The sequence below is a fragment of the Mobula birostris genome, chromosome 14, assembly GCF_030028105.1.
Source record: "Mobula birostris isolate sMobBir1 chromosome 14, sMobBir1.hap1, whole genome shotgun sequence".
Classification (NCBI taxonomy): Eukaryota; Metazoa; Chordata; class Chondrichthyes; order Myliobatiformes; family Myliobatidae; genus Mobula; species Mobula birostris.
Genome location: NC_092383.1, coordinates 4,092,989 through 4,118,021, shown reverse-complemented (window position 1 = coordinate 4,118,021; position 25,033 = coordinate 4,092,989). Strand labels below are relative to the sequence as shown.

Below are 25,033 nucleotides of genomic sequence, written 5' to 3'. Positions count from 1 at the left end.
CTAAGAGTCCCTTAAGTGTTCCTAATGTATCTGCCTCTACCACACCGCGCACCCCCCCCCCCCCCGGGGCAGTGCATTCCACACATCCACCACTCTGCGTGTGAAAAAACAGAACTTATCTCTGACATCCATTTCCTTAAGTTTAATTGAGCAAGCCTCAATGGGATGGTTACACAGATAGGGAACTGGCATATACCTGCACTGTGTTTATCAGCGTGGTCTGGTCTGCCTGTCTGCACACTAGTGTGTGTATGCAGGGCACACTGCATGTCAAGTGGTCAGTCCAGCAGCCATCTCTGATTATGCTATCACTTCATATCAGTATCCCCCAGCTTCATACCGGCCACTTCTGGCATATAAAGTGCAGTCCCATTCACTAGAATAGCATACCTGACATTCAGTAAATAGGTGAGTGAAACCACGTGACTTGTTAATGTTTGTTTTTAAATTATTTATGTGAAATAGGTGGACTTAAACTTGTTAGTTTTTTTTGTAATATTAAATAATTTGATTTCAGTGGTCACCCCTATATCTCTGATAATTTGAGAGGTAAAGCAGCCAGCATAATCGAAGACCTCACACACCCCAGACATTGACTCTTTTCCCGCCGAACCCACTCCCAACAGGCAGAAAGTACAGAAGTCTGAAAGTACGTACACCAAGCTCCAAGACCAATTCTATCCTGCTGTTACCCTCCAGTTGAATGGTATGATAAGATGGATTCTTGGCCTCACAATCTGTCTCATCGTGATCTTTTACTTTATTATTGACCTGCTCTGCACTTCCTCTGCAGCTGTTACACTTTATTAGTCAATAAGACTGTCAAACAGGAGGAGAATTGGAACACTTTGCCCACTTGGCTCCACTCCTCCATTCGAACATGGCTGATCTATTTTCACTTTTAACCCTGTTCTCCTGCCTTCTCCCTGTAACCTTTGACCTTTGACACCCTGACTGTTCATGAACCTATCCAACTCTGCTTTAAATATACCCAAAGACTTGGCCTTGACAGCCGTCTGTGGCAATGAATTCCACAGATTCTGACAATGAAATTCCTCCGTTCCTCCATTCTAAAGGGGTGTCCCACTATTCTGAGGCTGTGCTCTCTGATCCTAGACTCTCCCACTATTGAAAACATTCTGTCCAGACCTTGCAATATTTGATAGGCTTCAATGAGATCAATTCAGCAATTCAGGACTGGCCTGTTCTGATGAAAGATTACCCACTCTAATTCAGCTTCTCTCTCTCACTGATCATTGATAAATATATTTGAATCTTGAATCTCCAGTCTCTCCACATATGTTGTCTGATCTGCATGTTGTCTCCAACAGTTGTTAAGGTTCCAAATAACGGCTCTGTTCTGCCACGTAGAGTTCCAGCTTGTTTTTATTAGTTCTCATTTGTCTGTTAATCAGACAGTTCTGATAGCACTGTATCACCTGGATAGGCTTTTCACACAATCATACACATTTCCCTTCTTCTCTCCATCCTGTCCCCCTCTGCAATTTGAAACTGGAATTGGTTTATTATTGCCTCATGTACCGAGGTAGAGTGAAAAGCTTGTCTGTTCATATAGATTGATTCACTGCACAATGCATTGAAGTAGTACAAGGTAAGGCAGTCATAGGGTACACAATAAAGTGTAACAGCTGCAAAGAAAGTGCAGTGCAGGTAGGGTTTAATAAATGGTATGGGTTTATTATTGTCAGATGTACTGAGACACAGTATTCTGCATACTGTTCATACGGATCAAGTCATTACAAAGTGCATTGAGGTAGAACTAAAGTTCAAAGTAAATTTTATTATCAAAGTACTTGTATGCCACCTTATACAACCCTGAGATTCATTTTCTTATAGGCATACTCAATAAATCTATAGAATAATGACCTTAACAGAATCAATGAAAGACTGCCCAGCTAGGGCGTTCAACCAGAGTGCAGGAGGCAACAAGCTGTGCAAATAATTAATAAATAAATAAACAAACAAACAAACAAGCAAGCAAGCAATAAATATCAAGAACATGAGATGTATAGTCCTTGAAAGTGAGTCCATTGGTTTTGGGAATATTTCAGTGGTGGGGCAAGTGAGGTTGAGTGAAGTTATCCCCTCTGGCCAAAGAGCCTGATGGTTGAGGGGTAGTAACTGTCCCTGAACCTGATGGTGTGGGTCCTAAGGCCCACAGGCTAAGGTACAGGCTAAGGCTTCTGTACCACCTTCCTGATGGCAGCAGTGAGAAGGGAGCATGTCCTGAATGGTGGTGGTCCTTGAAGATGGATGCTGGTTTCCAGTGACGACGTGTTGTGTAGATGTGCTGAATGGTGGGGAGGGCTTTACCCGTGATGGACTATTCCATACCCACTACTTTTTGTAGGATCTGTAGAACTAGGAAAAACAATGCAGAATAAAGTGTAACAGCTGCAGAGAAGGTGTGGTGCAAGAAAACAATAAGGTGCAAGGTCATAACGAGGTAGATTGTGAGGTCAAGGATCCATCTTATCATATTAGAGGAACATTCAATAGTTCTATAACAGTGAGCGTAAAAGCTGACCTTGAGTCTGGTGGTATGTGTCATAGAGTCACAGAAAAGTACAGCACAGAAACAGGCCATTTGGTCCATCTAGTCCATGCTAAACCATTTGATCGACCTAGTCCCATTGACCTGCATGCTTTCATTTTATTTTACTTTTCCAGTTCTGATGAACTGTCATAGACCTGAAACATAGACCCTGTCTGTTTTCACAAAATGAAACATAGAGCCTGACCTTATCAGAGAATACTACCTGGCCTACAGAATATTTCCTCCTATATCTGTTATTATTTCAACATCTTGTCTTGTCTTACTGCAGATGTTGAGGAAATTAAGCCGGCTTTAGACTTGCTGTGTTCGGCTATCAAGGAACATGATTCTGAAACTCAGAGCAGGCAATTCTCCGAGCAACTTCTGAGTCTGACATTGACCTTCCTCAACAAACAAATTCAGGAGCTCCTAATGCAGCCAGGAGGTGAGATGGCTTGATTAGTCTATGGATTATAACGAATAGATTACAGAGTGTTGTTACTTGTACCTTTTCACTCTAATCGCAACAAATTTCACATTGTATTAGTCAGTTTTAACAAATCTGATTCTGACTCTTTTGAAATGGTGACATAAATGTGATATATGGCAGGATGGAGTCATTACAGAGGTTACTTGCCTTCCCACACCTCATATTGCTGCGTGTGTCATACTGTGCTATTGTTCAGCATTGAAACTCCTCTGAGCCACAGCCCACTGAGCTCGTGAACAGTTTGAGATCTATCATTACTGTGATCTCAACGTGGATGTTCTTAGGGCTTTACTGCATGTGAAATTGCAAATTGAATCTTTGTTATAACACAGTGTGTCAAACACTAACCAAGTCCAGCTAATTCGTTAGCAAACTTTTATTCTCACACGTCTTGGAAACAGCTTCTTCTCCCCGCTATCAGATTCCTGAACACTAAAGCACATAGAGTCATAGAAGACTACAGTGCATAAAGCATCGCAGCACAGAAACAGGCCCGTCCAATCCACGAATTCACTATTCCTCTTTTCACACCATTTATCTATTTATTATTAAATTGTACCTTGTAGTAATGAGACATAAAACCTCTTCAAAGCTTAAACTTGTTTTGAAATTTCATAATTTTACACAGTAAAAAACTGCAATGTACTTCAGATCTGTATTGCCAATCAGTATTTCACTGCAATTACAGTGGGTAACTTATTCAGAAACATTTTTTTGGAAAATATTGCTTTATTCAGAATCTACAATGTTTGGAGAAAGGAAGTATTCATTGTGAATGGCATGGTGTTTGAATTCAGAATTTGGCAAATATCTCAGTTGCTTTATACCAATGGAAATTGTATTCCTTTGTTTTAATATTAGTTATTCATTTCAATGATTTACTGAATTGAGCATGCAATACAAGCTACGGTTCTAACGCTTAGCTCATTCGCCATAGATGTTGGAAAGACCCCCATTAAAACCACTGAAATGTTGTCAGTGTGTTCGTTCGTTCATTATGTGCCATGTAGTATGATGAGGATGATCGCGCTCTTTCCATGACCATGATTGTTCTCAGCAATTTTTCTCAGAAGTGGTTTGCCATTGCCTTCCTCTGGGCATTATCTTTACAAGATAGGTGGCCCCAGCCATTATCAATACTCTTCAGAGATTGTCTGCCTGGAATCAGTGGTCACATAACCAAGACTTGTGATTTATTCATACGACCATCCACCACCTGGTCCCGTGGCTTCACGTGATCCTGACCAGGGGGGCTAAGTAGGTGCTACACCTTGCCCGAGGGTGATCTGCAGGGTAGTGGGGGGAAGGAGTGCCTTGCAGTTGCTTTGTTGGAGCTGTATTGTCAGTAATGTTGAGATTTATTGAAATTGTTTCTGTGCTGCTTTATAAATTACTGAGGGGCTTTTGGGAGTTTTTTTATTATAGAAATTAGTTATTACTTACTGAACCTATAAATTGTAAAATCATTAAAATTCGGAGAGAGTGAAGCATTTCTGACAAATTGTACCTTGCCCTCTTCAGTTCCATTTTCCCTCTTTTCCTCATCTGTTTTGTATTATACCCGAATACTAAATTCGTTTTTAAATATATATATAGTTTTTGCTTCCATATTCATGTCAGACTGCAACGTGTATTTTTATTTTTCACCGGTCTGATAGATGATCCCTCAATGTGCCTTTAGCAGATTAATCTAGCACGCTCCTCTGAAGGTGCTGATTCCTCACCTACTTGCCCACCACTGAGCACATTTACAAAGAGAGCTGCCACAAGGAAGTAGCATCCTCATCAAGAAACCCCGCCATTCAGGCCATGCTCCCTCCTCGCTGCCGCCATTGGGAAGGAGGTACGGAAGCCTTTGGTCCCACACCACTAGGCTTAGGATCAGTTAACGCCCTTCAACTATCAGGCTCCTGAACCAATGTAGATAACTTCACTCACCTCAACTCCGAACTGATTGAACAAACCTATGGCCTCACTTCCAAGGATTCTACCCTTCATGTTCTCAGTATTATTTATATACTTTTTTATTTTATTTGTACAGTTTGTCTTTTTTTACACATTGGTTATTTGACAGTCTGTTAGTGTTCTAATATTACGTTGATTCTAATGTATTTATCTATTTACAGTGATTGCCTGCAAAAATTAATCTTGAGCTATTATATGGTGACAGACTGTATAATAAAATTACTTTGAACTTTTCTGTCGGTATCATTTTATCCAAAACATAATGTGTCCCATCCTGCTCCAATTTAGCCTGTCTGTATTTGAATTAACTTCAACCCAGTCCTCTTGGTGCCTGACATTAAACACAATCTTTCTTCAGCCTAAAGCCCTCCATAGCATTATCTCTGCATCCTGTCCATCTCTCTCTCCTTTACTCGATCAATAGTAAAAATGTCTTCTGATTTGGAACTCCATTTCCCAGAATTCCTACCATGTATAGTGTAGTGGTTAGCACAATGCTTTACAGTCCCAGTGACCCAGGTTCATTTCCCACTGCTGCCTGTAAGGAATTTGTACGCTCTCCCCGTGACTGCGTGGGTTTCTTCCCACAGTCCAAAGCCATATCAGTTGGTAGGTTAATTGGTCATTGTAAATTGTCCTGATAGGCTAGGGTTAAATTGAGGGATTGCTGGACGGCATGGCTCAAAGTGCCAGAAGGCCATAAAATATAGGAGCAGAATTGAGGCCTTTTGACCTATCGAGTCTGCTCTGCCCATTGAGTTGGCTGATCCAGTTTTCCACTCAGCCCCGGTCTCCTGCCTTCACTCCATATCCCTTCGTGCCCTGACTAATCAAGAACCTATCAACCTGTGCCTTAAATACATAAAGACTTGGCTTCCACAGCTGCCTGTGGCAAAGAATTCAACAGATTCACCATTCTCTGGTTAAAGAAATTCCTCCTCATCTCCGTTCCAAAAGGATGCCCTGCTGTTCTGAGGCTGTGTTCACTGGTCTAAGACTCTCCCACAGTAGGAAGCATCCTCTCCACATCCACTCAATCTAGGCTTTTCACCATTTAATAGGTTTCAACGAGGTCACTCCTCATTCTTCTGAATTCTAATAGTTACAGGCCCAGAGCCATCAGATGCTGTTCATATGACAAGCTATTCAAATCTGGAATCATTTTCTTGAACCTCCTTTGAACCCTCTCCAGTTTCAACACATTCTTTCTAAGAGAAGGGGCCCAAAACTGAACACAATACTCCAAGTGAGGCGTCACCAGTGCCTTTAGAAAGTTTCCCATTACATCCTTGCTTTTGTATTCTAGTCCTCTTGAAATGAATCCTAGCATTGCATTTGCCTTCCTCAACACTGACTCAACTTGCAAATTAACCTTTAGGGGATCCTGCACAAGGACTCCCAAGTCCCTTTGTATCTCAGTTTTTCATATTTTCTCTCCATTTAGAAAACAGTCAACCCTTTCATTTCTTCTACCAAAGTGCATGACCATACACTTCCTGACACTGTATTCCATCTCACTTCTTTGCCCATTCTCCCAATCTGTCTGTCCTTTTGTAGCCTCTCTACTTCCTCAAAGCTACCTGCCCCTCCACCTATCTTCATATCGTCTGCAAACTTTGCAACAAAGCCATCAATTCCATCATCTAAACTATTAACATAACGTAAAAAGAATCAGTCCCAACACAGACCCTTGTGGAACACCACTAGTCACTGGCAGCCAGTCAGAAGAGGCTCCCTTCATTCCCATTCTTTGCCTCCTGCCAATCAGTCACTGCTTTATCCATGCTAGAATCTTTCCTGTAATACCATGGGCTCATAGCTTGTTAATCAGCCTCATGTGTGGCACCTTGTCAAAGGCCTTCTGAAAATCCAAGTACACAACATCAATCAATTCTCCTTTGTCTGCCCTGCTTGTTACTTCTTCAAATAAATGCAACAGATTTGACAGGCAGGATTTCCCCTTAAGGAAACCATTCTGACTTTGGCTTATTTTATCATGTGCCCCCAAGTACCCTGAGACAGCATCCTTAATTATCAACTCCAACATCTTCCCAACCACTGAGGTCAGACTAAATGGCCTATAATTTCTTTTCTTCTGCCTCTCTCCCTTCTTGAAGAGTGGAGTGACATTTGCAATTTTCCGGTCTTCCAGAACCATTCCAGAATGTAGTGATTCTTGAATGATCATTACTAATGCCTCCACAATCTCTTCAGCCACCTCTTTCAGAACCCTGGGCTGTACACCATCTGGTCCAGGTGACTTATCTACCTTCAGACCTTTCAGCTTCTCCCTGGTAACTTCACCCACTTCATGATCCTTAACACCTGAAACTTCCACCATACTGCTGGTGTCTTCCACAGTGAAGACTGATGCAGAGCACTTATTCAGTTGGTCCCGGCCCGAAACGTCGACTGTACCTCTTCCTATAGATGCTGCCTGGCCTGCTGCGTTCACCAGCATTTTTTGTGTGTGTTGCTTCAGTTTGTCCACTCTTTCGTTGTCCCCATCACTACCTCTTCAGCAATGTTTTCCAGTGGTCCGATATCCACTCTTGCCTCTCTGTTACATTTTTAAGTAACTGAAGAAACTTTTGGTTTCCTCTTTAATGTTATCAAGCTTGCCTTTGTATTCCACCTTTAGCTTAATGACTTCTGTAGTTACATAGAACATAGAAACTTACAGCTCGTTACAGGCCCTTCAGCCTACAGTGCTGTGCCAACCATGTAACCTACTCTAGAGACTGTCTAGAGTCTAGCCCTGTACTTTTCTAAGCTCCATGTACCTATCCAAGAGTCTCTTAAAAGACCCTATCGTTTCCGCCTCCACCACCGTCGCGGCAGCCCATTCCATGCACCCACCACTCTCTGCGGGAAAAAAAACAACAAAAAACAAAAACAAACAAACAAATAACAACTTACCCCTGACATCTCTGTACTTACTTCCAAGCACCTTAAGACTGTGCCCCCTCGTGTTACCCTTTTCAGCTCTGGGAAAAAGCCTCTGGCTATCCACACGTTCAACGCCCTGCATTATCTTGTACACCTCTATCAGGTCACCTCTCATCCTCCGTCACTCCAAGGAGAAAAGGCCAAGTACACTGAACCTATTCTCATAAGGTATGCCCTCCAATCCAGACAACAGCCTTGTAAATCTCCCCTGTGCTCTCTATAATATCCACGTCCTTCCTCTAGTGAGGTGAGCAGAACTGAACACAGTACTCCAAGGGGGGTCTGATCAAGATCTTTGATAACTGTAACATTACCTCATGGCTCTTGAACTCAATCCCACAGTTGATGAATGCCTTTTTAACAACACTGTTAACCTGCGCAGCAGCTTTGAATGTCCTGTCGACCCGGACCCCAAGATCTCGCAGATCCTCCATGCTGCCAAGAATTTTACCATTTATATTATATTCTGTCTTCAAATTGGACCTACCAAAACGAACCACATGACACACTTATCTGGGTTGAAGTCCATCTGCGACTTCTCAGCCCAGTTCTGCATCCTATCGATGTCCCACTGTAACCTCTGACAGTCCTCCACACTATCCACAACACCCCCAACCTTTGTGTCATCAGCAAACTTACTAACCCACACTTCTACTTCTTGATGCAGGTCATTTATAAAAATCACAAAGAGGAAGGGTCCTAGAACGGATCCCTGCAGCATACCACTGGTCACTGACCTCCATACAGAATACAAACCATCTACAACCACCCTTTGCCTTCTGTGGGCAAGCCAGTTCTGGACCCACAAAGCAAGGTCTCCTTGGATCCCATGCCTCCTTACTTTCATGGTGAGCCTTGCTTGGAAAACCTTATCAAATGCCTTACTGAAATCCATATACACTACATCCACTGCTCTACCTTCATCAATGTGTTGTTACATCCTCAAAGAATTCAATCAGGCTCGTAAGGCACGACCTGCCCTTGACAAAACCATGCTGACTGTCCTTAATCAGATTATGTCTCTCCAAATGCTCATAAATCCTGTGTCTCAGGATCTTCTCCAACAACTTGCCCACCACTGAAGTCAGACTTACTGGCCTATAATTTCCTGGGTTATCTCTACTCCCTTTCTTGAACAAGGGAACAACATTTGCAACCCTCCAATCCTCCAGTACTTCTTCCATCCCTATTGATGACACAAAGATACAAGAGGCTCAGCAATCTCCTCCCTCGCTTTCCACAGTAGCCTGGGGTATATCTCATTTGGTCTCGTTGACTTGTCTAATTTAATGCTTTCCAAAAGCTCCAGCACATCCTCTTTCTTAATGTCTAAATGCTCAAGTGTTTCAGTCTACTGTAAGTCATCCCCACAGTTGCCAAAGTCTTTACCCTGAAGCAAAGTATTCATTAAGTATCTCCGATACCTCCTCTGACTCCATGCGCACGTTTCCACTATCATACCTGATCGGTCCTATTCTCACACAGCTCATCCTGTTGCTCTTCACATACTTGTAGAACGCCTTGGGGGGTTTTCCTTAATCCTGCTCACCAAGGCCTTCTCATGGCCCCTTCTGGCTCTCCTAATTCCATTCTTAAACTCCCTCCGAGCAATCTTGTAATTTTCTAGAGCTGTAACAGTTGCCTTCTGTTGGTTTTTAAAAGCTTCCCAATCCTCTAACTTCCCACTGATCTTTGCTCTTGTGCCCTGCACGTTGGGTGTATCTACCTCTATGTAACCCTTGGGTGCGGTCAGCAGCGTAAGTCTCAGGAGGACAATCTCTGGCCCCGCCAAATGTTTGAAATTTGAGGTACAAAATCTCCTGTTTGTGTGGATGCTGCGTGATTTATTTCCATTACAAATCAATACCATGAAATCACAGACAGTACACCATATGCCATTAAACGATTTAGCTTTATAATTCTTAATTCGGCAAAAGGGTTAGTAAAGAAAAACAAAAAGAAAAGGCAAAACAGCCCATCTTAATGTAACAGTCTAATGTGCACAAGTTGGAGCTCTTGGTTTCCCTTCCATTGGTCGTCCATTGATTTCCCCAAGCTTTGTCGACTCCCGGCCCCACTCCAAATCCACTCCTTTCTGGCATCTTCTCTCTTCATCTCTTGCTGAACAAAAGACCCAGATCACCTTGGTGTCAGGCACGCAGCATAAAACACACTCCCCTCATTGGACGGCTTACATTCCAAAGCACCGGTTATCTCTAACCACAACCCAAACACTGCTGCTACAGAAAGACCATTACATCAGCAGTGGAACCTTTCCAGGGTGTTACATCTACTTTGTATATGTCCTATCTATCACCCCTTCAGCCTCCTGAGTGATCTGGAGTTCATCCATTTCCAGCTCAACTCCTTAACGCAGTTTGTTAGAAGCTGAAGCTGAATGCACTTCTCGCAGTTGGAGTCGTCAGGGTTACTGGAGGTCTCCCTGGCTTCCCACATCCCACAAAAGGAGCATGGCACTATCCTGCCTGCCACCTCTACCTAGCTGAGCAGATATAAAGAAGAAAAGGAAAAGAAGTTGAGCTTTTCTTTCCTTTGCTTTCTCTGAGTGAAGCCTCAAAAAGCTTAAAGCCTTAAGATCACCACCTTGACCATGTCCACTCATAGGTCGGCTGCTGTGTTTGCCCCGCCTTCCTTTAATTTGCTTTTACTAATTAATCCCAAATGCCGATTGGTTGCTGAACAAAGCTCTATTATGCTGCTGTGAACCATTCCTGCCTTTTATTCTCGGACAGTGGATCTGATTGAAGTCCCCTCCTCTCCAAACTTCTGATGTTCAGATTGGCCAGTGGTCAAAGCTTGAGAAGGGCCTGTTCTGTACTATATCTCAATAAATAAATAAATAGAATTCTACCGCCTGTTTTTTTTATCATCGCACTTCCTCCACAAACTCGTGTTTTTGTTAAAAATCTAATTTGTCATGGTATTTCTTGTTTCAACTTTTTTTCATTACATACACTCAATATTTCTCAACTATGACTTGCTGCCCGTTACACTGCTGGTGTTGAGGGCAGTAATGAAGATCTTCCATCCTTGCTGCTGTTCAGAGCTTCTTTCATTGTACCAAAAGCTTCCTCTCAGTTTTCACTAGTGTCAGTCATGCAAGTCCCAGGTGCAGACTTGGGAATACCATCGCACACAGGTATAGAAGGGTTCTTCCTTGCTGTTTCAGTAACAGTTTTGTTTGACCAGTCAGGGTTGTTAGCCCTGAGATGAACCCCCAAACCTGTGTGGACCACTCTTAGTCTGGCCTCTACCTTTTGACCTCTTTGGCAAGGGTGTCCCTACCAAGAGCCAAAGCATAAAGTTGTGACTCCAGCCAGCATAGCTCTCTGGGTCATTGAGGCACACAAACCTCCCAACCACAACAAGGTTGTTGTCCTGTTGGAGGTCTCAACTATGACCTTACCGTTTAACTACCCTTTCCTCTATTGTCTGTCATAATTGATAAATTTCCGATTCACTGTCTTACAAGATCATCCATTTCACGTTCATTGATATTAAACAGAATCCAAATGATTTCAGCTGCTGTCACTGAGAATCATTAACCATATCACAAAAACAGAAATGCTGAAGGAACTCAGCCAGTCGAGTAGCACCATTAGAAAGAGACACTCATTGATCTTCCAGCTCAGTGATCCTTCCAAAGAAGCCATGTATCATCAGGGGTGACTGACCTGAAATATTCACTAGTTTCTCTTTCCACAGATGCTGCCCGACTGTCTGAATTCTTCCAGCAGTTCCCTTTGTATTTCAGATGAAGGTCAAAGTTCGAGTAAATTTTATTATCAGACTGCATACATGTCAGCACATACATCCCTGAGATTCATTTTCCTGTGAGCATACTCAGCAAATCTATAGAATAGTAACATTAACAGGATCAACGAAAGATCAACCCCAGAATGTAGAAGATAACAAACTGTGCAAATATATCAACTACTACTACTACTACGTCAACTCAGGCCTAGGGGGCCGGCGTCGGGCGCGATGACGGACTCTCCACTTCTCCCTCTCCCTCATCAGTGTGTTCAGTTCATCTACATTAGCCACGCTGCTGTCTTCTAGGAGCGTGTTGACCATAGTCTTGGGAGGGCACCCAGGGTTCATCCTCCCGTGCTTGGGTTCCCATATGATGACTAGGCTGGCAGGTAGCTCGGGGTGGCGTGGCACCCCGAGCGTCAAGCTCTATAACAGCCTACCGATGCTCACCACTCAAATCGAGGCGAGAAGACTGCAACTAGCGGGCCACCGTCTACGCCACCCCGAGCTAAATATAACTAAGTAGCAATAAATAAGAACATGAGATAACGAATCCTTAAAGTGAGATCATTGGCTGTGGGAGCGTCTCAATGGATGGGCAAGTGAGTGGTAGTTGTCCCCTTTTGTTCAAGAGCCCGATGGTTGAGGGGTAGTACCTGTTTTCCTGAACCTGGTGGTGTGTGTCCTGAGGCTCCTGTACTTCCTACTTGATGGCAGCAGTGAGAAAAGCCTCACAGTTTGATTTGTTTTCCACAGCTGGCCATGTATTGTGAATCTTATTGATTCTTTATTTCTTGTCCCTTCTTGTTTCTTTTCCACTTAGGCATTTTCTTTTCCATGTACCTATTCCCATATACCATTCCTTAAACTTTTTTAGTATTTCGTCTTAATGGCCCAATTGAGTGAATCCACATTCAGTCTTTACAAAGCTGTTCTGTCGTGAGATTGGTAGAATGTGTATGTGGGCAGGAGGGAGGAACAGGGCTTGTTTTACTGATGTTGATTTGTCACTTGGTATGTTCTGTGCTGTTCTGCCAATCATGGTGGACGTGTTATATTGGCGCTGGAATGTGTGGTGACTCTTGTGGGCTGCCCCCAGCTCATCCTTGGGTGTGTTGCTTGTAAACGCCAATGACCATTTTTCACTGTATGTTTCAATGTACACGTGATAAATCAATTAATCTAAATCTGAACTGGGTTTTTTTGTTGGTCAGTCAGTATTCATCTCACTATTTAATTGAAATAGTGTGACTGTGAATCTTAATGCACTATTGCAGTGCTGTAAAGTTTTTCCCATGGTGGGGTTGCATTGGGAATTTGATGATTTCAACCATTTAGCAATAATATAACAGCAATACTCAAGTTAGCTGGCCGGTGGTGTAATAGCATCTGCACCGGATTTCGAGTCGAGTGGTCCCAGGTTCAAATCCGGCCTGCTCCTTGCACGCTTTCCATCCGTGCTGGGTCGAGTGTCAAGCTAGCAACTCGGCCTCATAAAGAACAGATAAACACTAAAGAAATGACAAAGTTACTGCCCGATGTGCCACAAGGCATGGAGAGGAACTAACTAATGTTCAAAATGTGTATTTTTCCTTGATATTCATGACGCAATACTGCCATCCTTCATTGTATTGAACAACTTTGTGCATCTTCAGAGCTGGACGAGCACAAGCAAAAATGCGTGGACTGTCTCACTGGTTATATTATCAGGCTCCGTAAGTTTATGAAGAAGTATCCTCAGACACCACCAAAGGAGACGGTCACTGATGTCTGTGAGGATGGAGAAGGTGCATTACCAGATGGTAATCAGGTTTATGAAAAGTGGAAGAGTCTCAGTACTAATGTAAGTACCAAGATCATGTTCTCAGTTTTTTTAAAATTTGCACAATTTGTCTAGTTTTATTATCTCTCTCCTAATTTCTCCCTGTAACCTTTATACTTTATACTTTATTGTCGCCAAACAATTGATACTAGAACATACAATCATCACAGCGATATTTGATTCTGCGCTTCCCACTTCCTGGATACAAATATTAAATATTAAAAATATTAAAATAGTAAAAATTAATAAATATTAAAAATTTAAATTATAAATCATAAATAGAAAACAGAAAAATGGAAAGTAAGGTAGTGCAAAAAAACCGAGAGGCAGGTCCGGATATTTGGAGGGTACGGCCCAGATCCGGGTCAGGATCCGTTCAGCAGTCTTATCACAGTTGGAAAGAAGCTGTTCCCAAATCTGGCTGTACGAGTGTTCAAGCTCCTGAGCCTTCTCCCGGAGGGAAGAGGGACGAAAAGTGTGTTGGCTGGGTGGGTCTGTCCTTGATTATTCTGGCAGCACTGCTCCGACAGCGTGCGGTGTAAAGTGAGTCCAAGGACGGAAAATTGGTTTGTGTGATGTGCTGGGCTGTGTTCACGATCTTCTGCAGCTTCTTCCAGTCTTGGACAGGACAACTTCCATACCAGGTTGTGGTGCACCCTAGAAGAATGCTTTCTACGGTGCATCTATAAAAATTAGTGAGGGTTTTAGGGGACAGGCCAAATTTCTTCAGCTTTCTCAGGAAGTAAAGAAACATACAGGTCTATACCTTTGTGTTCCTTCTCTCACCTGTCCTTAACTTACCCCAACAACATAAAAACACAGGAGATTCTGCAGACCCTTCTAGATACTGGTGCATTTTTAGATCAGTTGAAACACCTTGACAGGTCTCCAAAAACAGATCACCATTTAGCTGACTGTGTGACTTACAACACCATTTGGCTGTACCAGTGATGATTTGGTGTGTCATATTAAAGGGGGTAAATACTTCTGCAATTACTTTGTATTGTATATTTCTAATTAATTTAGATGATTTTGTAGAGATCTGTTTTCACTTTGACACAATAGAATCTTTTTCTGTTGATCAGTGTAAAAAAAAGCCAAATTAAATCCACTGTGATTCAATGTTGTAAAACAATAAAACATGAAAACTTCCAAAGTGGGGTGAATACTTTTTATAGGCACTGTATATAAACCACCAGTTGGAGTTTCTGCAAGGCAAGAATCACTGATCATTTGGAGGATGAAACTGGGAGTTAATGGTAAATTAAAAATCCTGAAATTTTGGAAAAAATGGATAGGTTCCTGATTAGTAAGTGCGAAGGTAGAAGGCAGGAGAATGGGGTTGAGAGGGATAATGAACCAGCCAGACTGGTTGGGCCTTTACTCAGTGGGGTTTAGAAGTATTAAGCTCAGTGACACTTAAGATTTCCAGGGTGTTGATGGGGTGGTTGTAGAGAGACTGTTTCACCTCACAGGAGTATCCTGAATCTCATGCAGTAGTGTTTGGATAAGGCATTGCCGACTTAGGCACAGGTTAGGTGTGATTCTCTGTTTCAGAGAACCGTGGAGGCAGAGTCACTGAATGTATTCACGGCTGAAGTAGATTGTTGAACTGTTATTATAGAGTCAAGGGTATGGAGAACAGGCAGGAAATTGGAACTGAGGGTTAAATCAGGTCAATCATGATGTTATTGTATGCAGAGCAGACTGTGCCCGACTCCTGCTGGATGTTCATTAATTTCCTTTGCACATGGATTCAATCTGAATAGTAATTGCAAAGCTTATGTTTTCTTCCCAGCAATAATTAATTTATTTTAAACTGGTTAATATGTATCAAATTATGCTTGAATTGTCTAGATTTAGTACAGTAGATTCCAGTTAACTGGATGCATCAGGACCAGTACATTTTGGGCCCAATAAAGCGTCTCCCCCAATAAGCTGAAGTTTCATGGAAACAGTTAAAAGGTATTAAAAAAAGACAAACTGTAGTTATCAACAGTTGAATTCATCTGGTGTATGTTGCTGTGTTCTTTTGATTGACTGTAAATGAACAAAATCAGTGAAGACACCTAGACTGCCTTCAAACAATGCATCCTCCAAATCTTCATTTTCATTGTACCATTCAAGATGATTGTTGATACCTTCAAGTTCTTCGTAACTTGTTGAAGTAGTGAAATTATTTTATTTTCACTGAGTGCCATTTCTGGTATCTCCAAACCTGAATACTTGAAATTGCAGTGAGCAAAACAGTTCTGAATTGTCTTACTACCTATTTCTTGCTAAACATCAGTAACAAAAATCACTTCTTTTTGAACACAATCACATGCAACTGATGCTATTTAAAAACTGTTTGCTTTAAGCATGGTGTAGTGTTTAACGACCACACAAGTGGATGCAGCTGTCGGCAACAGATCTCCTGTCCCAATTAAGCAGCATAGTGTCCTACATAAGCAAAGGGAATCCTGGCTATGTTCTTGTTTAGTTTTTGTTCTTTAAGAGTTCTCCCAAATAAGCAGCTGCCCCAATTAACCACTTAACTGGAATCCACTGTATATGATAAAAATATTTTAAGATCTGTATTTTCCTTTGACATTTTGCAGGAGGTTATCCGTGATGCTATACTGAGTAATCAGATTCCACGAGCTCAGGGGTATTTCCGAGCCCAGCAGGAACCTGTGAAGAATCTAAACGAACTCATGCAAGTTGGTCTAACCCTGATTTATGATTGTCTCTTGAAAAAGGACCTGCAAGAGGCTAAGAAACTTCTAAAGAATATGGTAACTAAAAAAACATTGGAAATAAAAGGAAATATTTATGCAGTTCTTTGGCAGGAAGTATTATTAAAAAATTGAGGAAAATAAATATCGCAATGAATAATACGATTAGTTGTGGTCTTTTGGAATGGGTAGACCAGTTACGAAGGACTAAATGAATATTCCTGCTTCTATGTTATCCCCTCTGAACTTGCATTTGGATTGTGCCTTTTCTATTCTCTAAATGATCTATAGCTTCTAGACAAATGAAACGGACAACTTAAAGATTAGTTTTATTTGTCACATGTACATTGAGACATACAGTGAAATGTGTCATTTGCGTTAGTAACCACCACAGTCTGAGGATGAACTGGAATGTCACCATGCTTCTGGTGCAAACATAGCATGTCCACGACTTACTGACCCTAACCAGTATGTCTTTGGAATGTGGGGGGAATCTGGAGGACCCAAGGAAACCCATGCAGTCACGGGGAGTACATACAAGTTCCTTACAGACAGCCGTAGGAATTGAATCCCCATCACTGGTGCTATGCTCTTGCCGCCTGTGCACCGTAAGTCTCTATAGGTAGCACGGTGAAGAATCCAGCTTTTAACCACTTCGTCGCCATTCTCTAAAGGTTTCTGCAGGACGTTGCAAAGTGTACATTAGACAGCCTGAGGGTTTCCGCGTAGACAGCAAAACAAGAAACCTGATCCTAATTTGCTGTTTAAGTGATTGTGTGCTGCAAGTTTTAGGATTATGGGAGCTTGCCAGCTAGACGGGATGAAAGGAATATTTTGGGATTGCTCTGATATGCTTTTAACAATGCACCCGTGTTCCTCGTTAATGCTAGGGATTTGATGTGAAGAAAGAGCTGCATCGTATCTGCTGCTTCACTGCTGATCGAGATCTTCGAGATTTCCTGGTAGGTTATCTGATTTATTCTTAGTGAGTATTTTCTAAATATTAGAAACTTGGAGAGGGTGTTTCCCATAAGGGGAGTGTAACCATAACAGTAACCGATAGAATGGCGAGGCAGACTCGATGGGCGGAAGGGTCTTATTTGTGTTTGTTCTGTCTCCACGTTATAAAGTGTTGGTTAATGAGGCATTTCATAGAGTCATAGAGCACTGGAGTACAGAAGCAGGCTCTTCAGCCCATCTAGGCCATGTTGAACTGTTATTCTAATTAGTCCCAATGACCTGCATCTGTACAAAACCCTTCCGTAACCCTTGCACCCATGCACCTATCAAAACTTAAATGCTGCAATCAAATCCTCATCCAAAACTCATTCCACACTCAAACCACCCTTGGAATGAATAATTCCCTCTCAGGTTCCTCTTGTATATTTCAACTTTCACCCTAAACCTATGGCCTTTACCTGTAATTCGCACAATTGTTTCTCCTGTTTGAGAGGAAAAGGGTAGGGGGAAAATCCCTTGGATTGAGAGGAATGCCTTCTTTAAAAATTATTCATTGTAAAATCAGATCAACAAGATATAATCCCGTGATATTTTTGTTGTTTCTGTTTTCTTTATAACTCCAGTCCCCATCCTCAACTGCCCACAGTGTTTGACTCATATAATTGCCAGTGTTTGAATGATATTATTCTATGACTCTATGCCACTATACTTGGTTAGTGTGATACACGTAACAGTGGCCTGTCTCTGACCTTTATTGTTGTTGCCATCTCTGCCAGTACCTCACAACTTCTTGGACTAAGCTTGAAAGACCCAGTCATCACAGCGAATGCGTTATAAATAATAAAAAAAAACAAGTTTGCTGTTGGTCATGTTGTCTTAATGAAGGGTCTGACTTTTCCAAGATCATTCCAGAAGGCTCTACTTTTATTGACATCTGCTTGATAGTGTTCAGCAGTTCATGGAATTAGTTTACCATGCTTTGGGGAAGACAGAGCTGGGTCTTTTGGATTTACTCCAAGAGAACATGAGGATGAGGCGCAGACCAGTGCGATACCTTTTAAAAATATGTGGATAATGAAATGAAAATGCTTACACTGCAGTGATTTAAAATAAAATGACTTTTGGAAAAGTCATTATTTCCCCTCGTTTTCAACTCAGAGCTGAATTGTGTAGAAGGTGAGACAATTGTTTCTCTCATTTTTCTGCTGCACGTTTAGTTTTTGCACTGATAAGCATGAGATATGTTTGGGAACGGACCCCAAACTGATTACAAGTAGAAGTGATACAAGGCTCTTTGGAAGAAGATTACTCACATGGTTTTTATTTAACCCAGTATAGTGGCATTTCCATTCAGCATTAAACCCAAGCTGCCATGTATTTGAAGGTTCTCTTGAAAGTACCAGGTACTTTTTAACAAAAAACACAAGAAGTTCCTCAGATGCTGGACTCAGAAGGTCAGGCAGCGTCAATGGAAAGGTGGACATTTTGGGCTGAGACCCTTCTTCAGGACTGAAAAGGAAGGGGGAAAATGCCAGATTACGAAGGTTGGGGGAAGGGTAGGAGGCGAGCTAGAAGGTGAAGCCAGGTGTTTGGGAAAGATCAAGGGCAAGACAAAAAAGAATCTGATGGGAGAGGAGAGTGGGCCATAGGAGAAAGTGAAGGAGGAGGGGGCCCTGGGGGAAATGATATGCAGGTTAGAAGAGATGAAAAGGCAGAGTGTGGAATAGAGGAAGAGGGAAAGGGGAAATTTGTTCACTGAAAGGAGAAATCGATATTCATGCTTTCGGGTTGGAGGGTACCCAGATGGAATACAAGGTGTTGCTTTTGATTCTTGGCACAAGGCAGGGCCAGGGATCAGCACTTTGGAATGGGAATCGGAATCAGAATTAAAATGTTCGGCCATTGGGAAATCCTACTTGAGGTGGCTGGTGTGGAACTAAATTCAATATTAATTTAATCATTGAGAATAAAGGTTCCTCTTGTATAGAGATTATATCTTTAAGGATAAATTTTTGAGTAAGATAGTTCACACAATGGGTTACAACGTTGCTGGGATCAGAGGTTGCCAAGCTTGCCTGATAAGATGAAAGTCTGTAATAAACCTTTTAACAGAAAAGATTAATTAACAGAAACTATTTTTTGTATTATCTGTTAATATTATTTTATGTGCTGCGTGTGATTATAGAGCCATAGAAAAGTACAGCACGGAAACAAACCCTTTGGCCCATCTAGTTCATGCTGAACCATTTAAACTGCCCAGTCCTATCGACCTGCAACTGGATCATAGCCGTCCATACCTGTACTATCCATGTACCTATCCAAACTTCTGTTACACATTGAAATTAAGCTCACATGCATCACTTACACTGGCAGCTTGTTCTACACTCTCATGACCCTCTGAGTGAAGAAACTCCCCCTCATGTTCCCCATAAACTTTTCACATTCCACCCTGAACTCACGACCTCTAGTTGTAGTCCTGCCCAAGCTCAGTGGAAAAAGCCTGCTTCCTTTTAAAAATATGTACTACATTTTACACCTTGGTCCCAGAGAAATGTTGTTTCGTTCAGCTGTATATGGTTGAATGACAATGAAGTTGAACCTGAACATAATCAGTTAAACCAATCCCAGGACTAATATTAGCAACTGCATTTCCTAGTGCTGTCTGGGCTGCTGGATAGTATAGGATAGGCTGTCAGATTGAACATTGTAAAGCATAAACATCTTTGGAATAACTTAACCTGCCTTTAGGTAGCATAAGAGGTGAAACCTATTAGAGTAAGAGAAGGAACAAATGAAGGAATAAGATGGTTGTGTTTTTTTTTTAAGAATTCCTCTCCTTTTTCAGGTGGAAAGCCTGCAGGACTACTTATCTGATGAAGAGAAAGAGATGATAAAATTTGTTCACTTCTTAGAGAATCTATATTCCTCCTCTGCGCACACTGTGGAATCTCCCTCATCTAGCAGGTAAAGTTCAGAAGGGCATGGTGCACCACAGCAACTAACGAATTATGAGACCAGAGCTCAGGGAAACTTGCCGAACCCTGAGAGGTGGCAGAAGCCCAAGGCTGAATTACTGCCGTAAGCTCCCTCTTCTCTTTTACTATCTGAGTTGACACAGTGAATGAAAACCAAAAACTAATAAACGGATAAGACCATAAGATATAGGAGCAGAACGAGGCCATGTGGCCCATCGTCTGCTCTGCCATTTCATCATGGCTGACCCATGTTGCCTCTCAGTCCCAGTCTCCTGCTGTCTCACCATATCCCTTTATGCCCTGACCTATCAAGAATTTTAAAACCCTTACCTTGAATGTACCCAATGAAATTGCCTCTTCTCCACGTCCACTCTATCCAGACCTTTCACTATTCGATAGGTTTCAATGAAGTCACCCCTCATTCTTCTGAATTCCAGTGAGTGGAGTCCCAGAGCCATCAAATGCTCCTCGTATGACGAGCTTCCCATCCTGGAATCATTTTTGTGACTCCTTTCAACCCTCCCCTATGGTAGCAGATGATACTGATACCTCCCTAATGCCGTTAGGGTTGGACAAGCAAAATAATCCTTCGCTTTGCAGTCTCTCTCTGTTGTTCCTTTCCATGTCTTGTGGCCCATCTGGTGGCAGCCTTGCTGTTTCGTGTCTCCTTTTTACAAGAACGAGTTGCTCGCGCGATGCTCGACTCAGCACAGTTGGAAAGCGGTTGGGTTCAAACCCAGGACCACTTGCCTGGAAGTCTGTTGCCAATGCTATCACACCACCAGCCAGCTAGTCTCTCTCTCTGTGCTGCTCTATAAAACTTGTAGCATAGGACAGAAATCTTGGCTCTGCCTACACCTCCTAACCTTTATAATTTGAAATGTACCAGAATGTTTTCAATCTACTGTCACTCTTTTCAGAAAGTTCCAATTTTATTTCAGTCATAGGGAACTACAGCAACAAAGCAGACCCTTCGGCCCATCTAGTCCATGCTGTAGTTAAACAAATTCCCATTCTCTGGAAATCCTGCGTGATTTGCACCCCTTTTTTAAACCATGTCATGTACATTTCCCTCTTTAAAAGCATTTCACAAGAATTTTATTACAATGTATTTATATTTCTACCTTCAATATTGCTAATTGAATTTAGCTCTTATATTAAAAAAAATTATTGTATCTGCATATTTGCTATGTTTGTGCCAGAATGTGTGGTGACACTTGTGGCCTGCCACCAGCATGCCCTTGGATCGATTCTAACTAATATGTGTCCATGAATGTTCTAAGTTTAGTTCAGAATCAGGTTTAATATCACCAGCATATGTCATGAAATTTGTAATCTTTGCAGCAGCAGTACAATGCAATACACAAGAAAAAATTGTGAATTACAGTAAGTATATAAAGTAAGTAAAGGCATCCATTAGCCTTGCGAGACCTTGGATCTGCGCCTGGAAAGTCTTCACTCTCCAGGGCACAGGCCTGGGCAAGGTTGTATGGAAGACCAGCAATTGCCCATGCTGCAAGTCTCCTCTCTCCACGACACCAATGTTGTCCAAGGAAAGGGCATTAGGACCCATACAGCTTGGCACCAGTGTCGTCACAGAGCATTGTGTGATTAAGTGCCTTGATCAAAAACACAACACGTTGCCTTGGCTGGGGCTCGAACTCCCGACCTTCAGATCGCTAGTCGAATGCCTTAACCACTTGGCCACGTGCCCATATATAAACATTTAATAGTTAAGTAAGTAGTGCAAAAAATAGAAATTTAAAGAAGTAGTGAGGTAGTGATCATGGGTTCAGTGTCCATTCAGAAATCGGATGGCAGAGATAAGCTGTTCCTAAATCATTGAGTGTGTCTCTTCAGGCTTCTGTACTCCTTCCTGTTGGTGACAATGAGAACAAGACATTTCCTGGATGATGGGAGTCTTCAATGATGGATGCCGCCTTTCTGAGGCATCGCTCCGTGAAGATGTCCTGGATACTATGGACGCTGGTGCCCATGATGGAGTTGACTAAGTTAAAACTCTGCAGCTTACTTCGATTCCATGTTGGTGCCAGAAGCTTGGCTACACTTGCAGAAGTACATCACAGAATCATTTTCATTTTATAATCCTGCCTGAGCTCTCAGATCTTCTATCACTAGTGTTTTTTTAAACAATCTTCCTCAAAAGATAATTGTCAGTCAGCTTTTTTGAACTACACTCCCAAACTGTGGAATTCAATACCCTAAAGCTATAAGGGGCGCAGACTCAGCTGACACTTTTAAACGCCAGCTCACAACCGATTTATTTAAGTGTCTTTTTAACTAACATCTTTTTGTCTTTCATTTTCATGATTTTTTTACTTTTTTATTTTTTATTTTCGTGTTTGTACTTTTATCCCATTATAAAGCACTTTGAACTACATTATCTATGTGAAAAGTGCTCTACAAACAAAATTACTATTACTGGCAGGCTGCCCCGATACATTTTTGGACTGTGTTGATCGTTGACTCAAAACAGCGCATTTTACTGTATGTTTTGATGTACACGTGACAAAGATATCAAAAGATATAAATAAGATTGAAAGAGTACAGAGTAATTTATAAAGATGTTGCTGGGACTTGAGAACATGAGTTATAGAAACAACAAAAACCTATACAGGCAGTCTCTGGGTGACGAATGAGTTCTGTTCCTGAATCTGTCTTTAAGTCAGATTTGTACATATGTCAGAACAGGTAATCCGGTATTAGTGCATGAGTTTGTTACTACAAACAATTGTATTCAACTCGAATTTTCAATATAATAGGCTTCATGGCAGGCCGTTCGTAGGTACGAGTTGTTCATAAGTCAGACGTTCGTAACTCGGGGACTGCCTGTAGTACAATACAGGCCCTTTGGCCCACAAAGCTGTGCTGAACATGTCCTTACCTTAGAAATTACCTAGGGTTACTCATGCTCCATGTACCTGTCCAGGAGTCTTATTAAAAGATCCTATCGTATCCGCCTCCACCAGCGGCAGCCCATTCCACGCACTCACCACTCTCTGCGTAAAAATACTTAACCCTGACATCTTCTCTGTACCTACTAAGCACCACTGAAGTCTGAGCAGGGTAGGACTTCATTCCCCAGAGTGTAGGAGAATTAGGGGAGATTTGATAGAGGTACAGTATACAAAATGATGAGGGGTATAGACGGGGTAAATGCAAGCATAATTTTTCCACTGAGTTTGGGTGAGACGAGAACTAGAGGTCATAGATTTAGGGTGAAAGGTGAAATAATTAAGGGGAACCCGAGGAGGAACTTCTGTCAGGGTGGTGAGAGTGTGGAACAAGCGGCCAGTGGAAGTGGTTTCAATTTCAACATTTAAGAAAAATTGGATAGGTACATGGATAGGAGGGGTATGGAGGGCTATGGTTAATGGGATTAGGCTGAGTAACTGTTTGACATGGACTAAAGCACACACACAATACTGGAGGAACTCAGCAGGCCAGGCAGCATCTATGGAAAGAGTAAACAGCCAACGTTTCAGGGCGAGGCCCTTCTTCAGAAGAAATGTCGACTGTTTACTCTTTTCCATAGATGCTGCCTGGCCTGCTGAGCTCCTCCAGCATTTTGTGTGTGTTGCTTTGGATTTCCAGCATCTGCAGATTTTCTTATGTTTGGCATGGACTAGATGGGCTGAAAGACCTGTTTCTATGCTGTGGTGCTCTGTGTCTCTATGGCTTTCAAAATAAAGCAGGTTCTTAAAAGTGCTGGTAACAGGGCAAGGGGCCTCAGGAGCTGTAAATCACCGAAATGTAGCACTGAATCCTAGCCGGGAGGGTGATGTGAATACAACCCGAATGCATTGGGCCACGTGAGATTTCCTGCTGTTGGATGTTAACACACCAGTTAGATTAGAGATTATAAAGATAATCTCAGTGTACCTGTTGTAATGTATTGATCTGTTTGAATTGGCTTTTTTACTGTACCTTGATATATGTGACAAAAATAAACCAATTTACCAATTTTAGAATATAGAACACAAAACAATGCAGGCCCCTTAGCCTCACAAAGTTGAGTTAAGCTAATTAAATTAATCATTAAATGGCCAACTAAACTAATCCCTTCTGCCTACACAATGCTCATATCTTTCCATTTCCTGTACGTTCATGTCTACCTAAGAGCCTCTTGAATGCCTTTATCAGATTTGCCTCCATTATCACCTCAGACAGCACATTCCAGGCATCCACCATCTTTTATGTACCATTTTCTACACTTATTGTAAGCCAAAAATGATCTTCCATTCATTTGCTTTTCTAAATAGGAGGGTTTTTTTGTGTGAAAGTCTGGTACTTAAGGAAGCACTACTTAATGTGATTTTTTTTCCCCTCCAAATGGATTGCTATTCCGGCTGGAAATCTGTCACTGGTTGATGGACTCCAGCTAATTAAGCCAATGCCAATGAACTCATTAGGCAGCATTGCTCTGTTGAAAAAGCCTTTCCATTATGAGGGAGCATTCATTTACCTTCTGAAGTATGTAATTATCATCACTGAATTTAAGCTGTTTTGTCACTAATAACAAACAAGGTTGCATTTGTCGAGTGAATCTTGGTGTATTAGTTCATAGTTTTAAAGTTATGAGTCACTGTTCTTCATCAGTGCCACAGTTTTTACCAGTTTTGCTTTACAGTGCCGACTATAAGATCAAGGTTCAGTTCCTGCCACTATCTGTAGGGAGTTTGTACGTTCTCCCTTGCGGCTGTGTGCATTTCCTCCAGGTGCTCTGGTTTCCTCCCACAGTTCAAAGACATACATACGGGTTAGGGTTAGTGAACTGTGGGCTGCCCAGCGCAGTCCTTG

General features: G+C 41.9%; 1 protein-coding gene across 1 annotated transcript in view; it reads left to right on the top strand.

Annotated features, from left to right (window-relative positions):
* Positions 1 to 25,033, top strand: part of spg11 (SPG11 vesicle trafficking associated, spatacsin) — a 205,971-nt gene that overhangs the window by 37,247 nt on the left and 143,691 nt on the right. Inside the window, exons 9-13 of the mRNA XM_072278002.1 lie at positions 2,847 to 3,002; positions 13,394 to 13,581; positions 16,161 to 16,337; positions 17,168 to 17,239; positions 20,083 to 20,201. Coding sequence (XP_072134103.1) covers positions 2,847 to 3,002; positions 13,394 to 13,581; positions 16,161 to 16,337; positions 17,168 to 17,239; positions 20,083 to 20,201 — 712 coding nt within the window. The remainder of the gene's footprint in view (positions 1 to 2,846; positions 3,003 to 13,393; positions 13,582 to 16,160; positions 16,338 to 17,167; positions 17,240 to 20,082; positions 20,202 to 25,033) is intronic.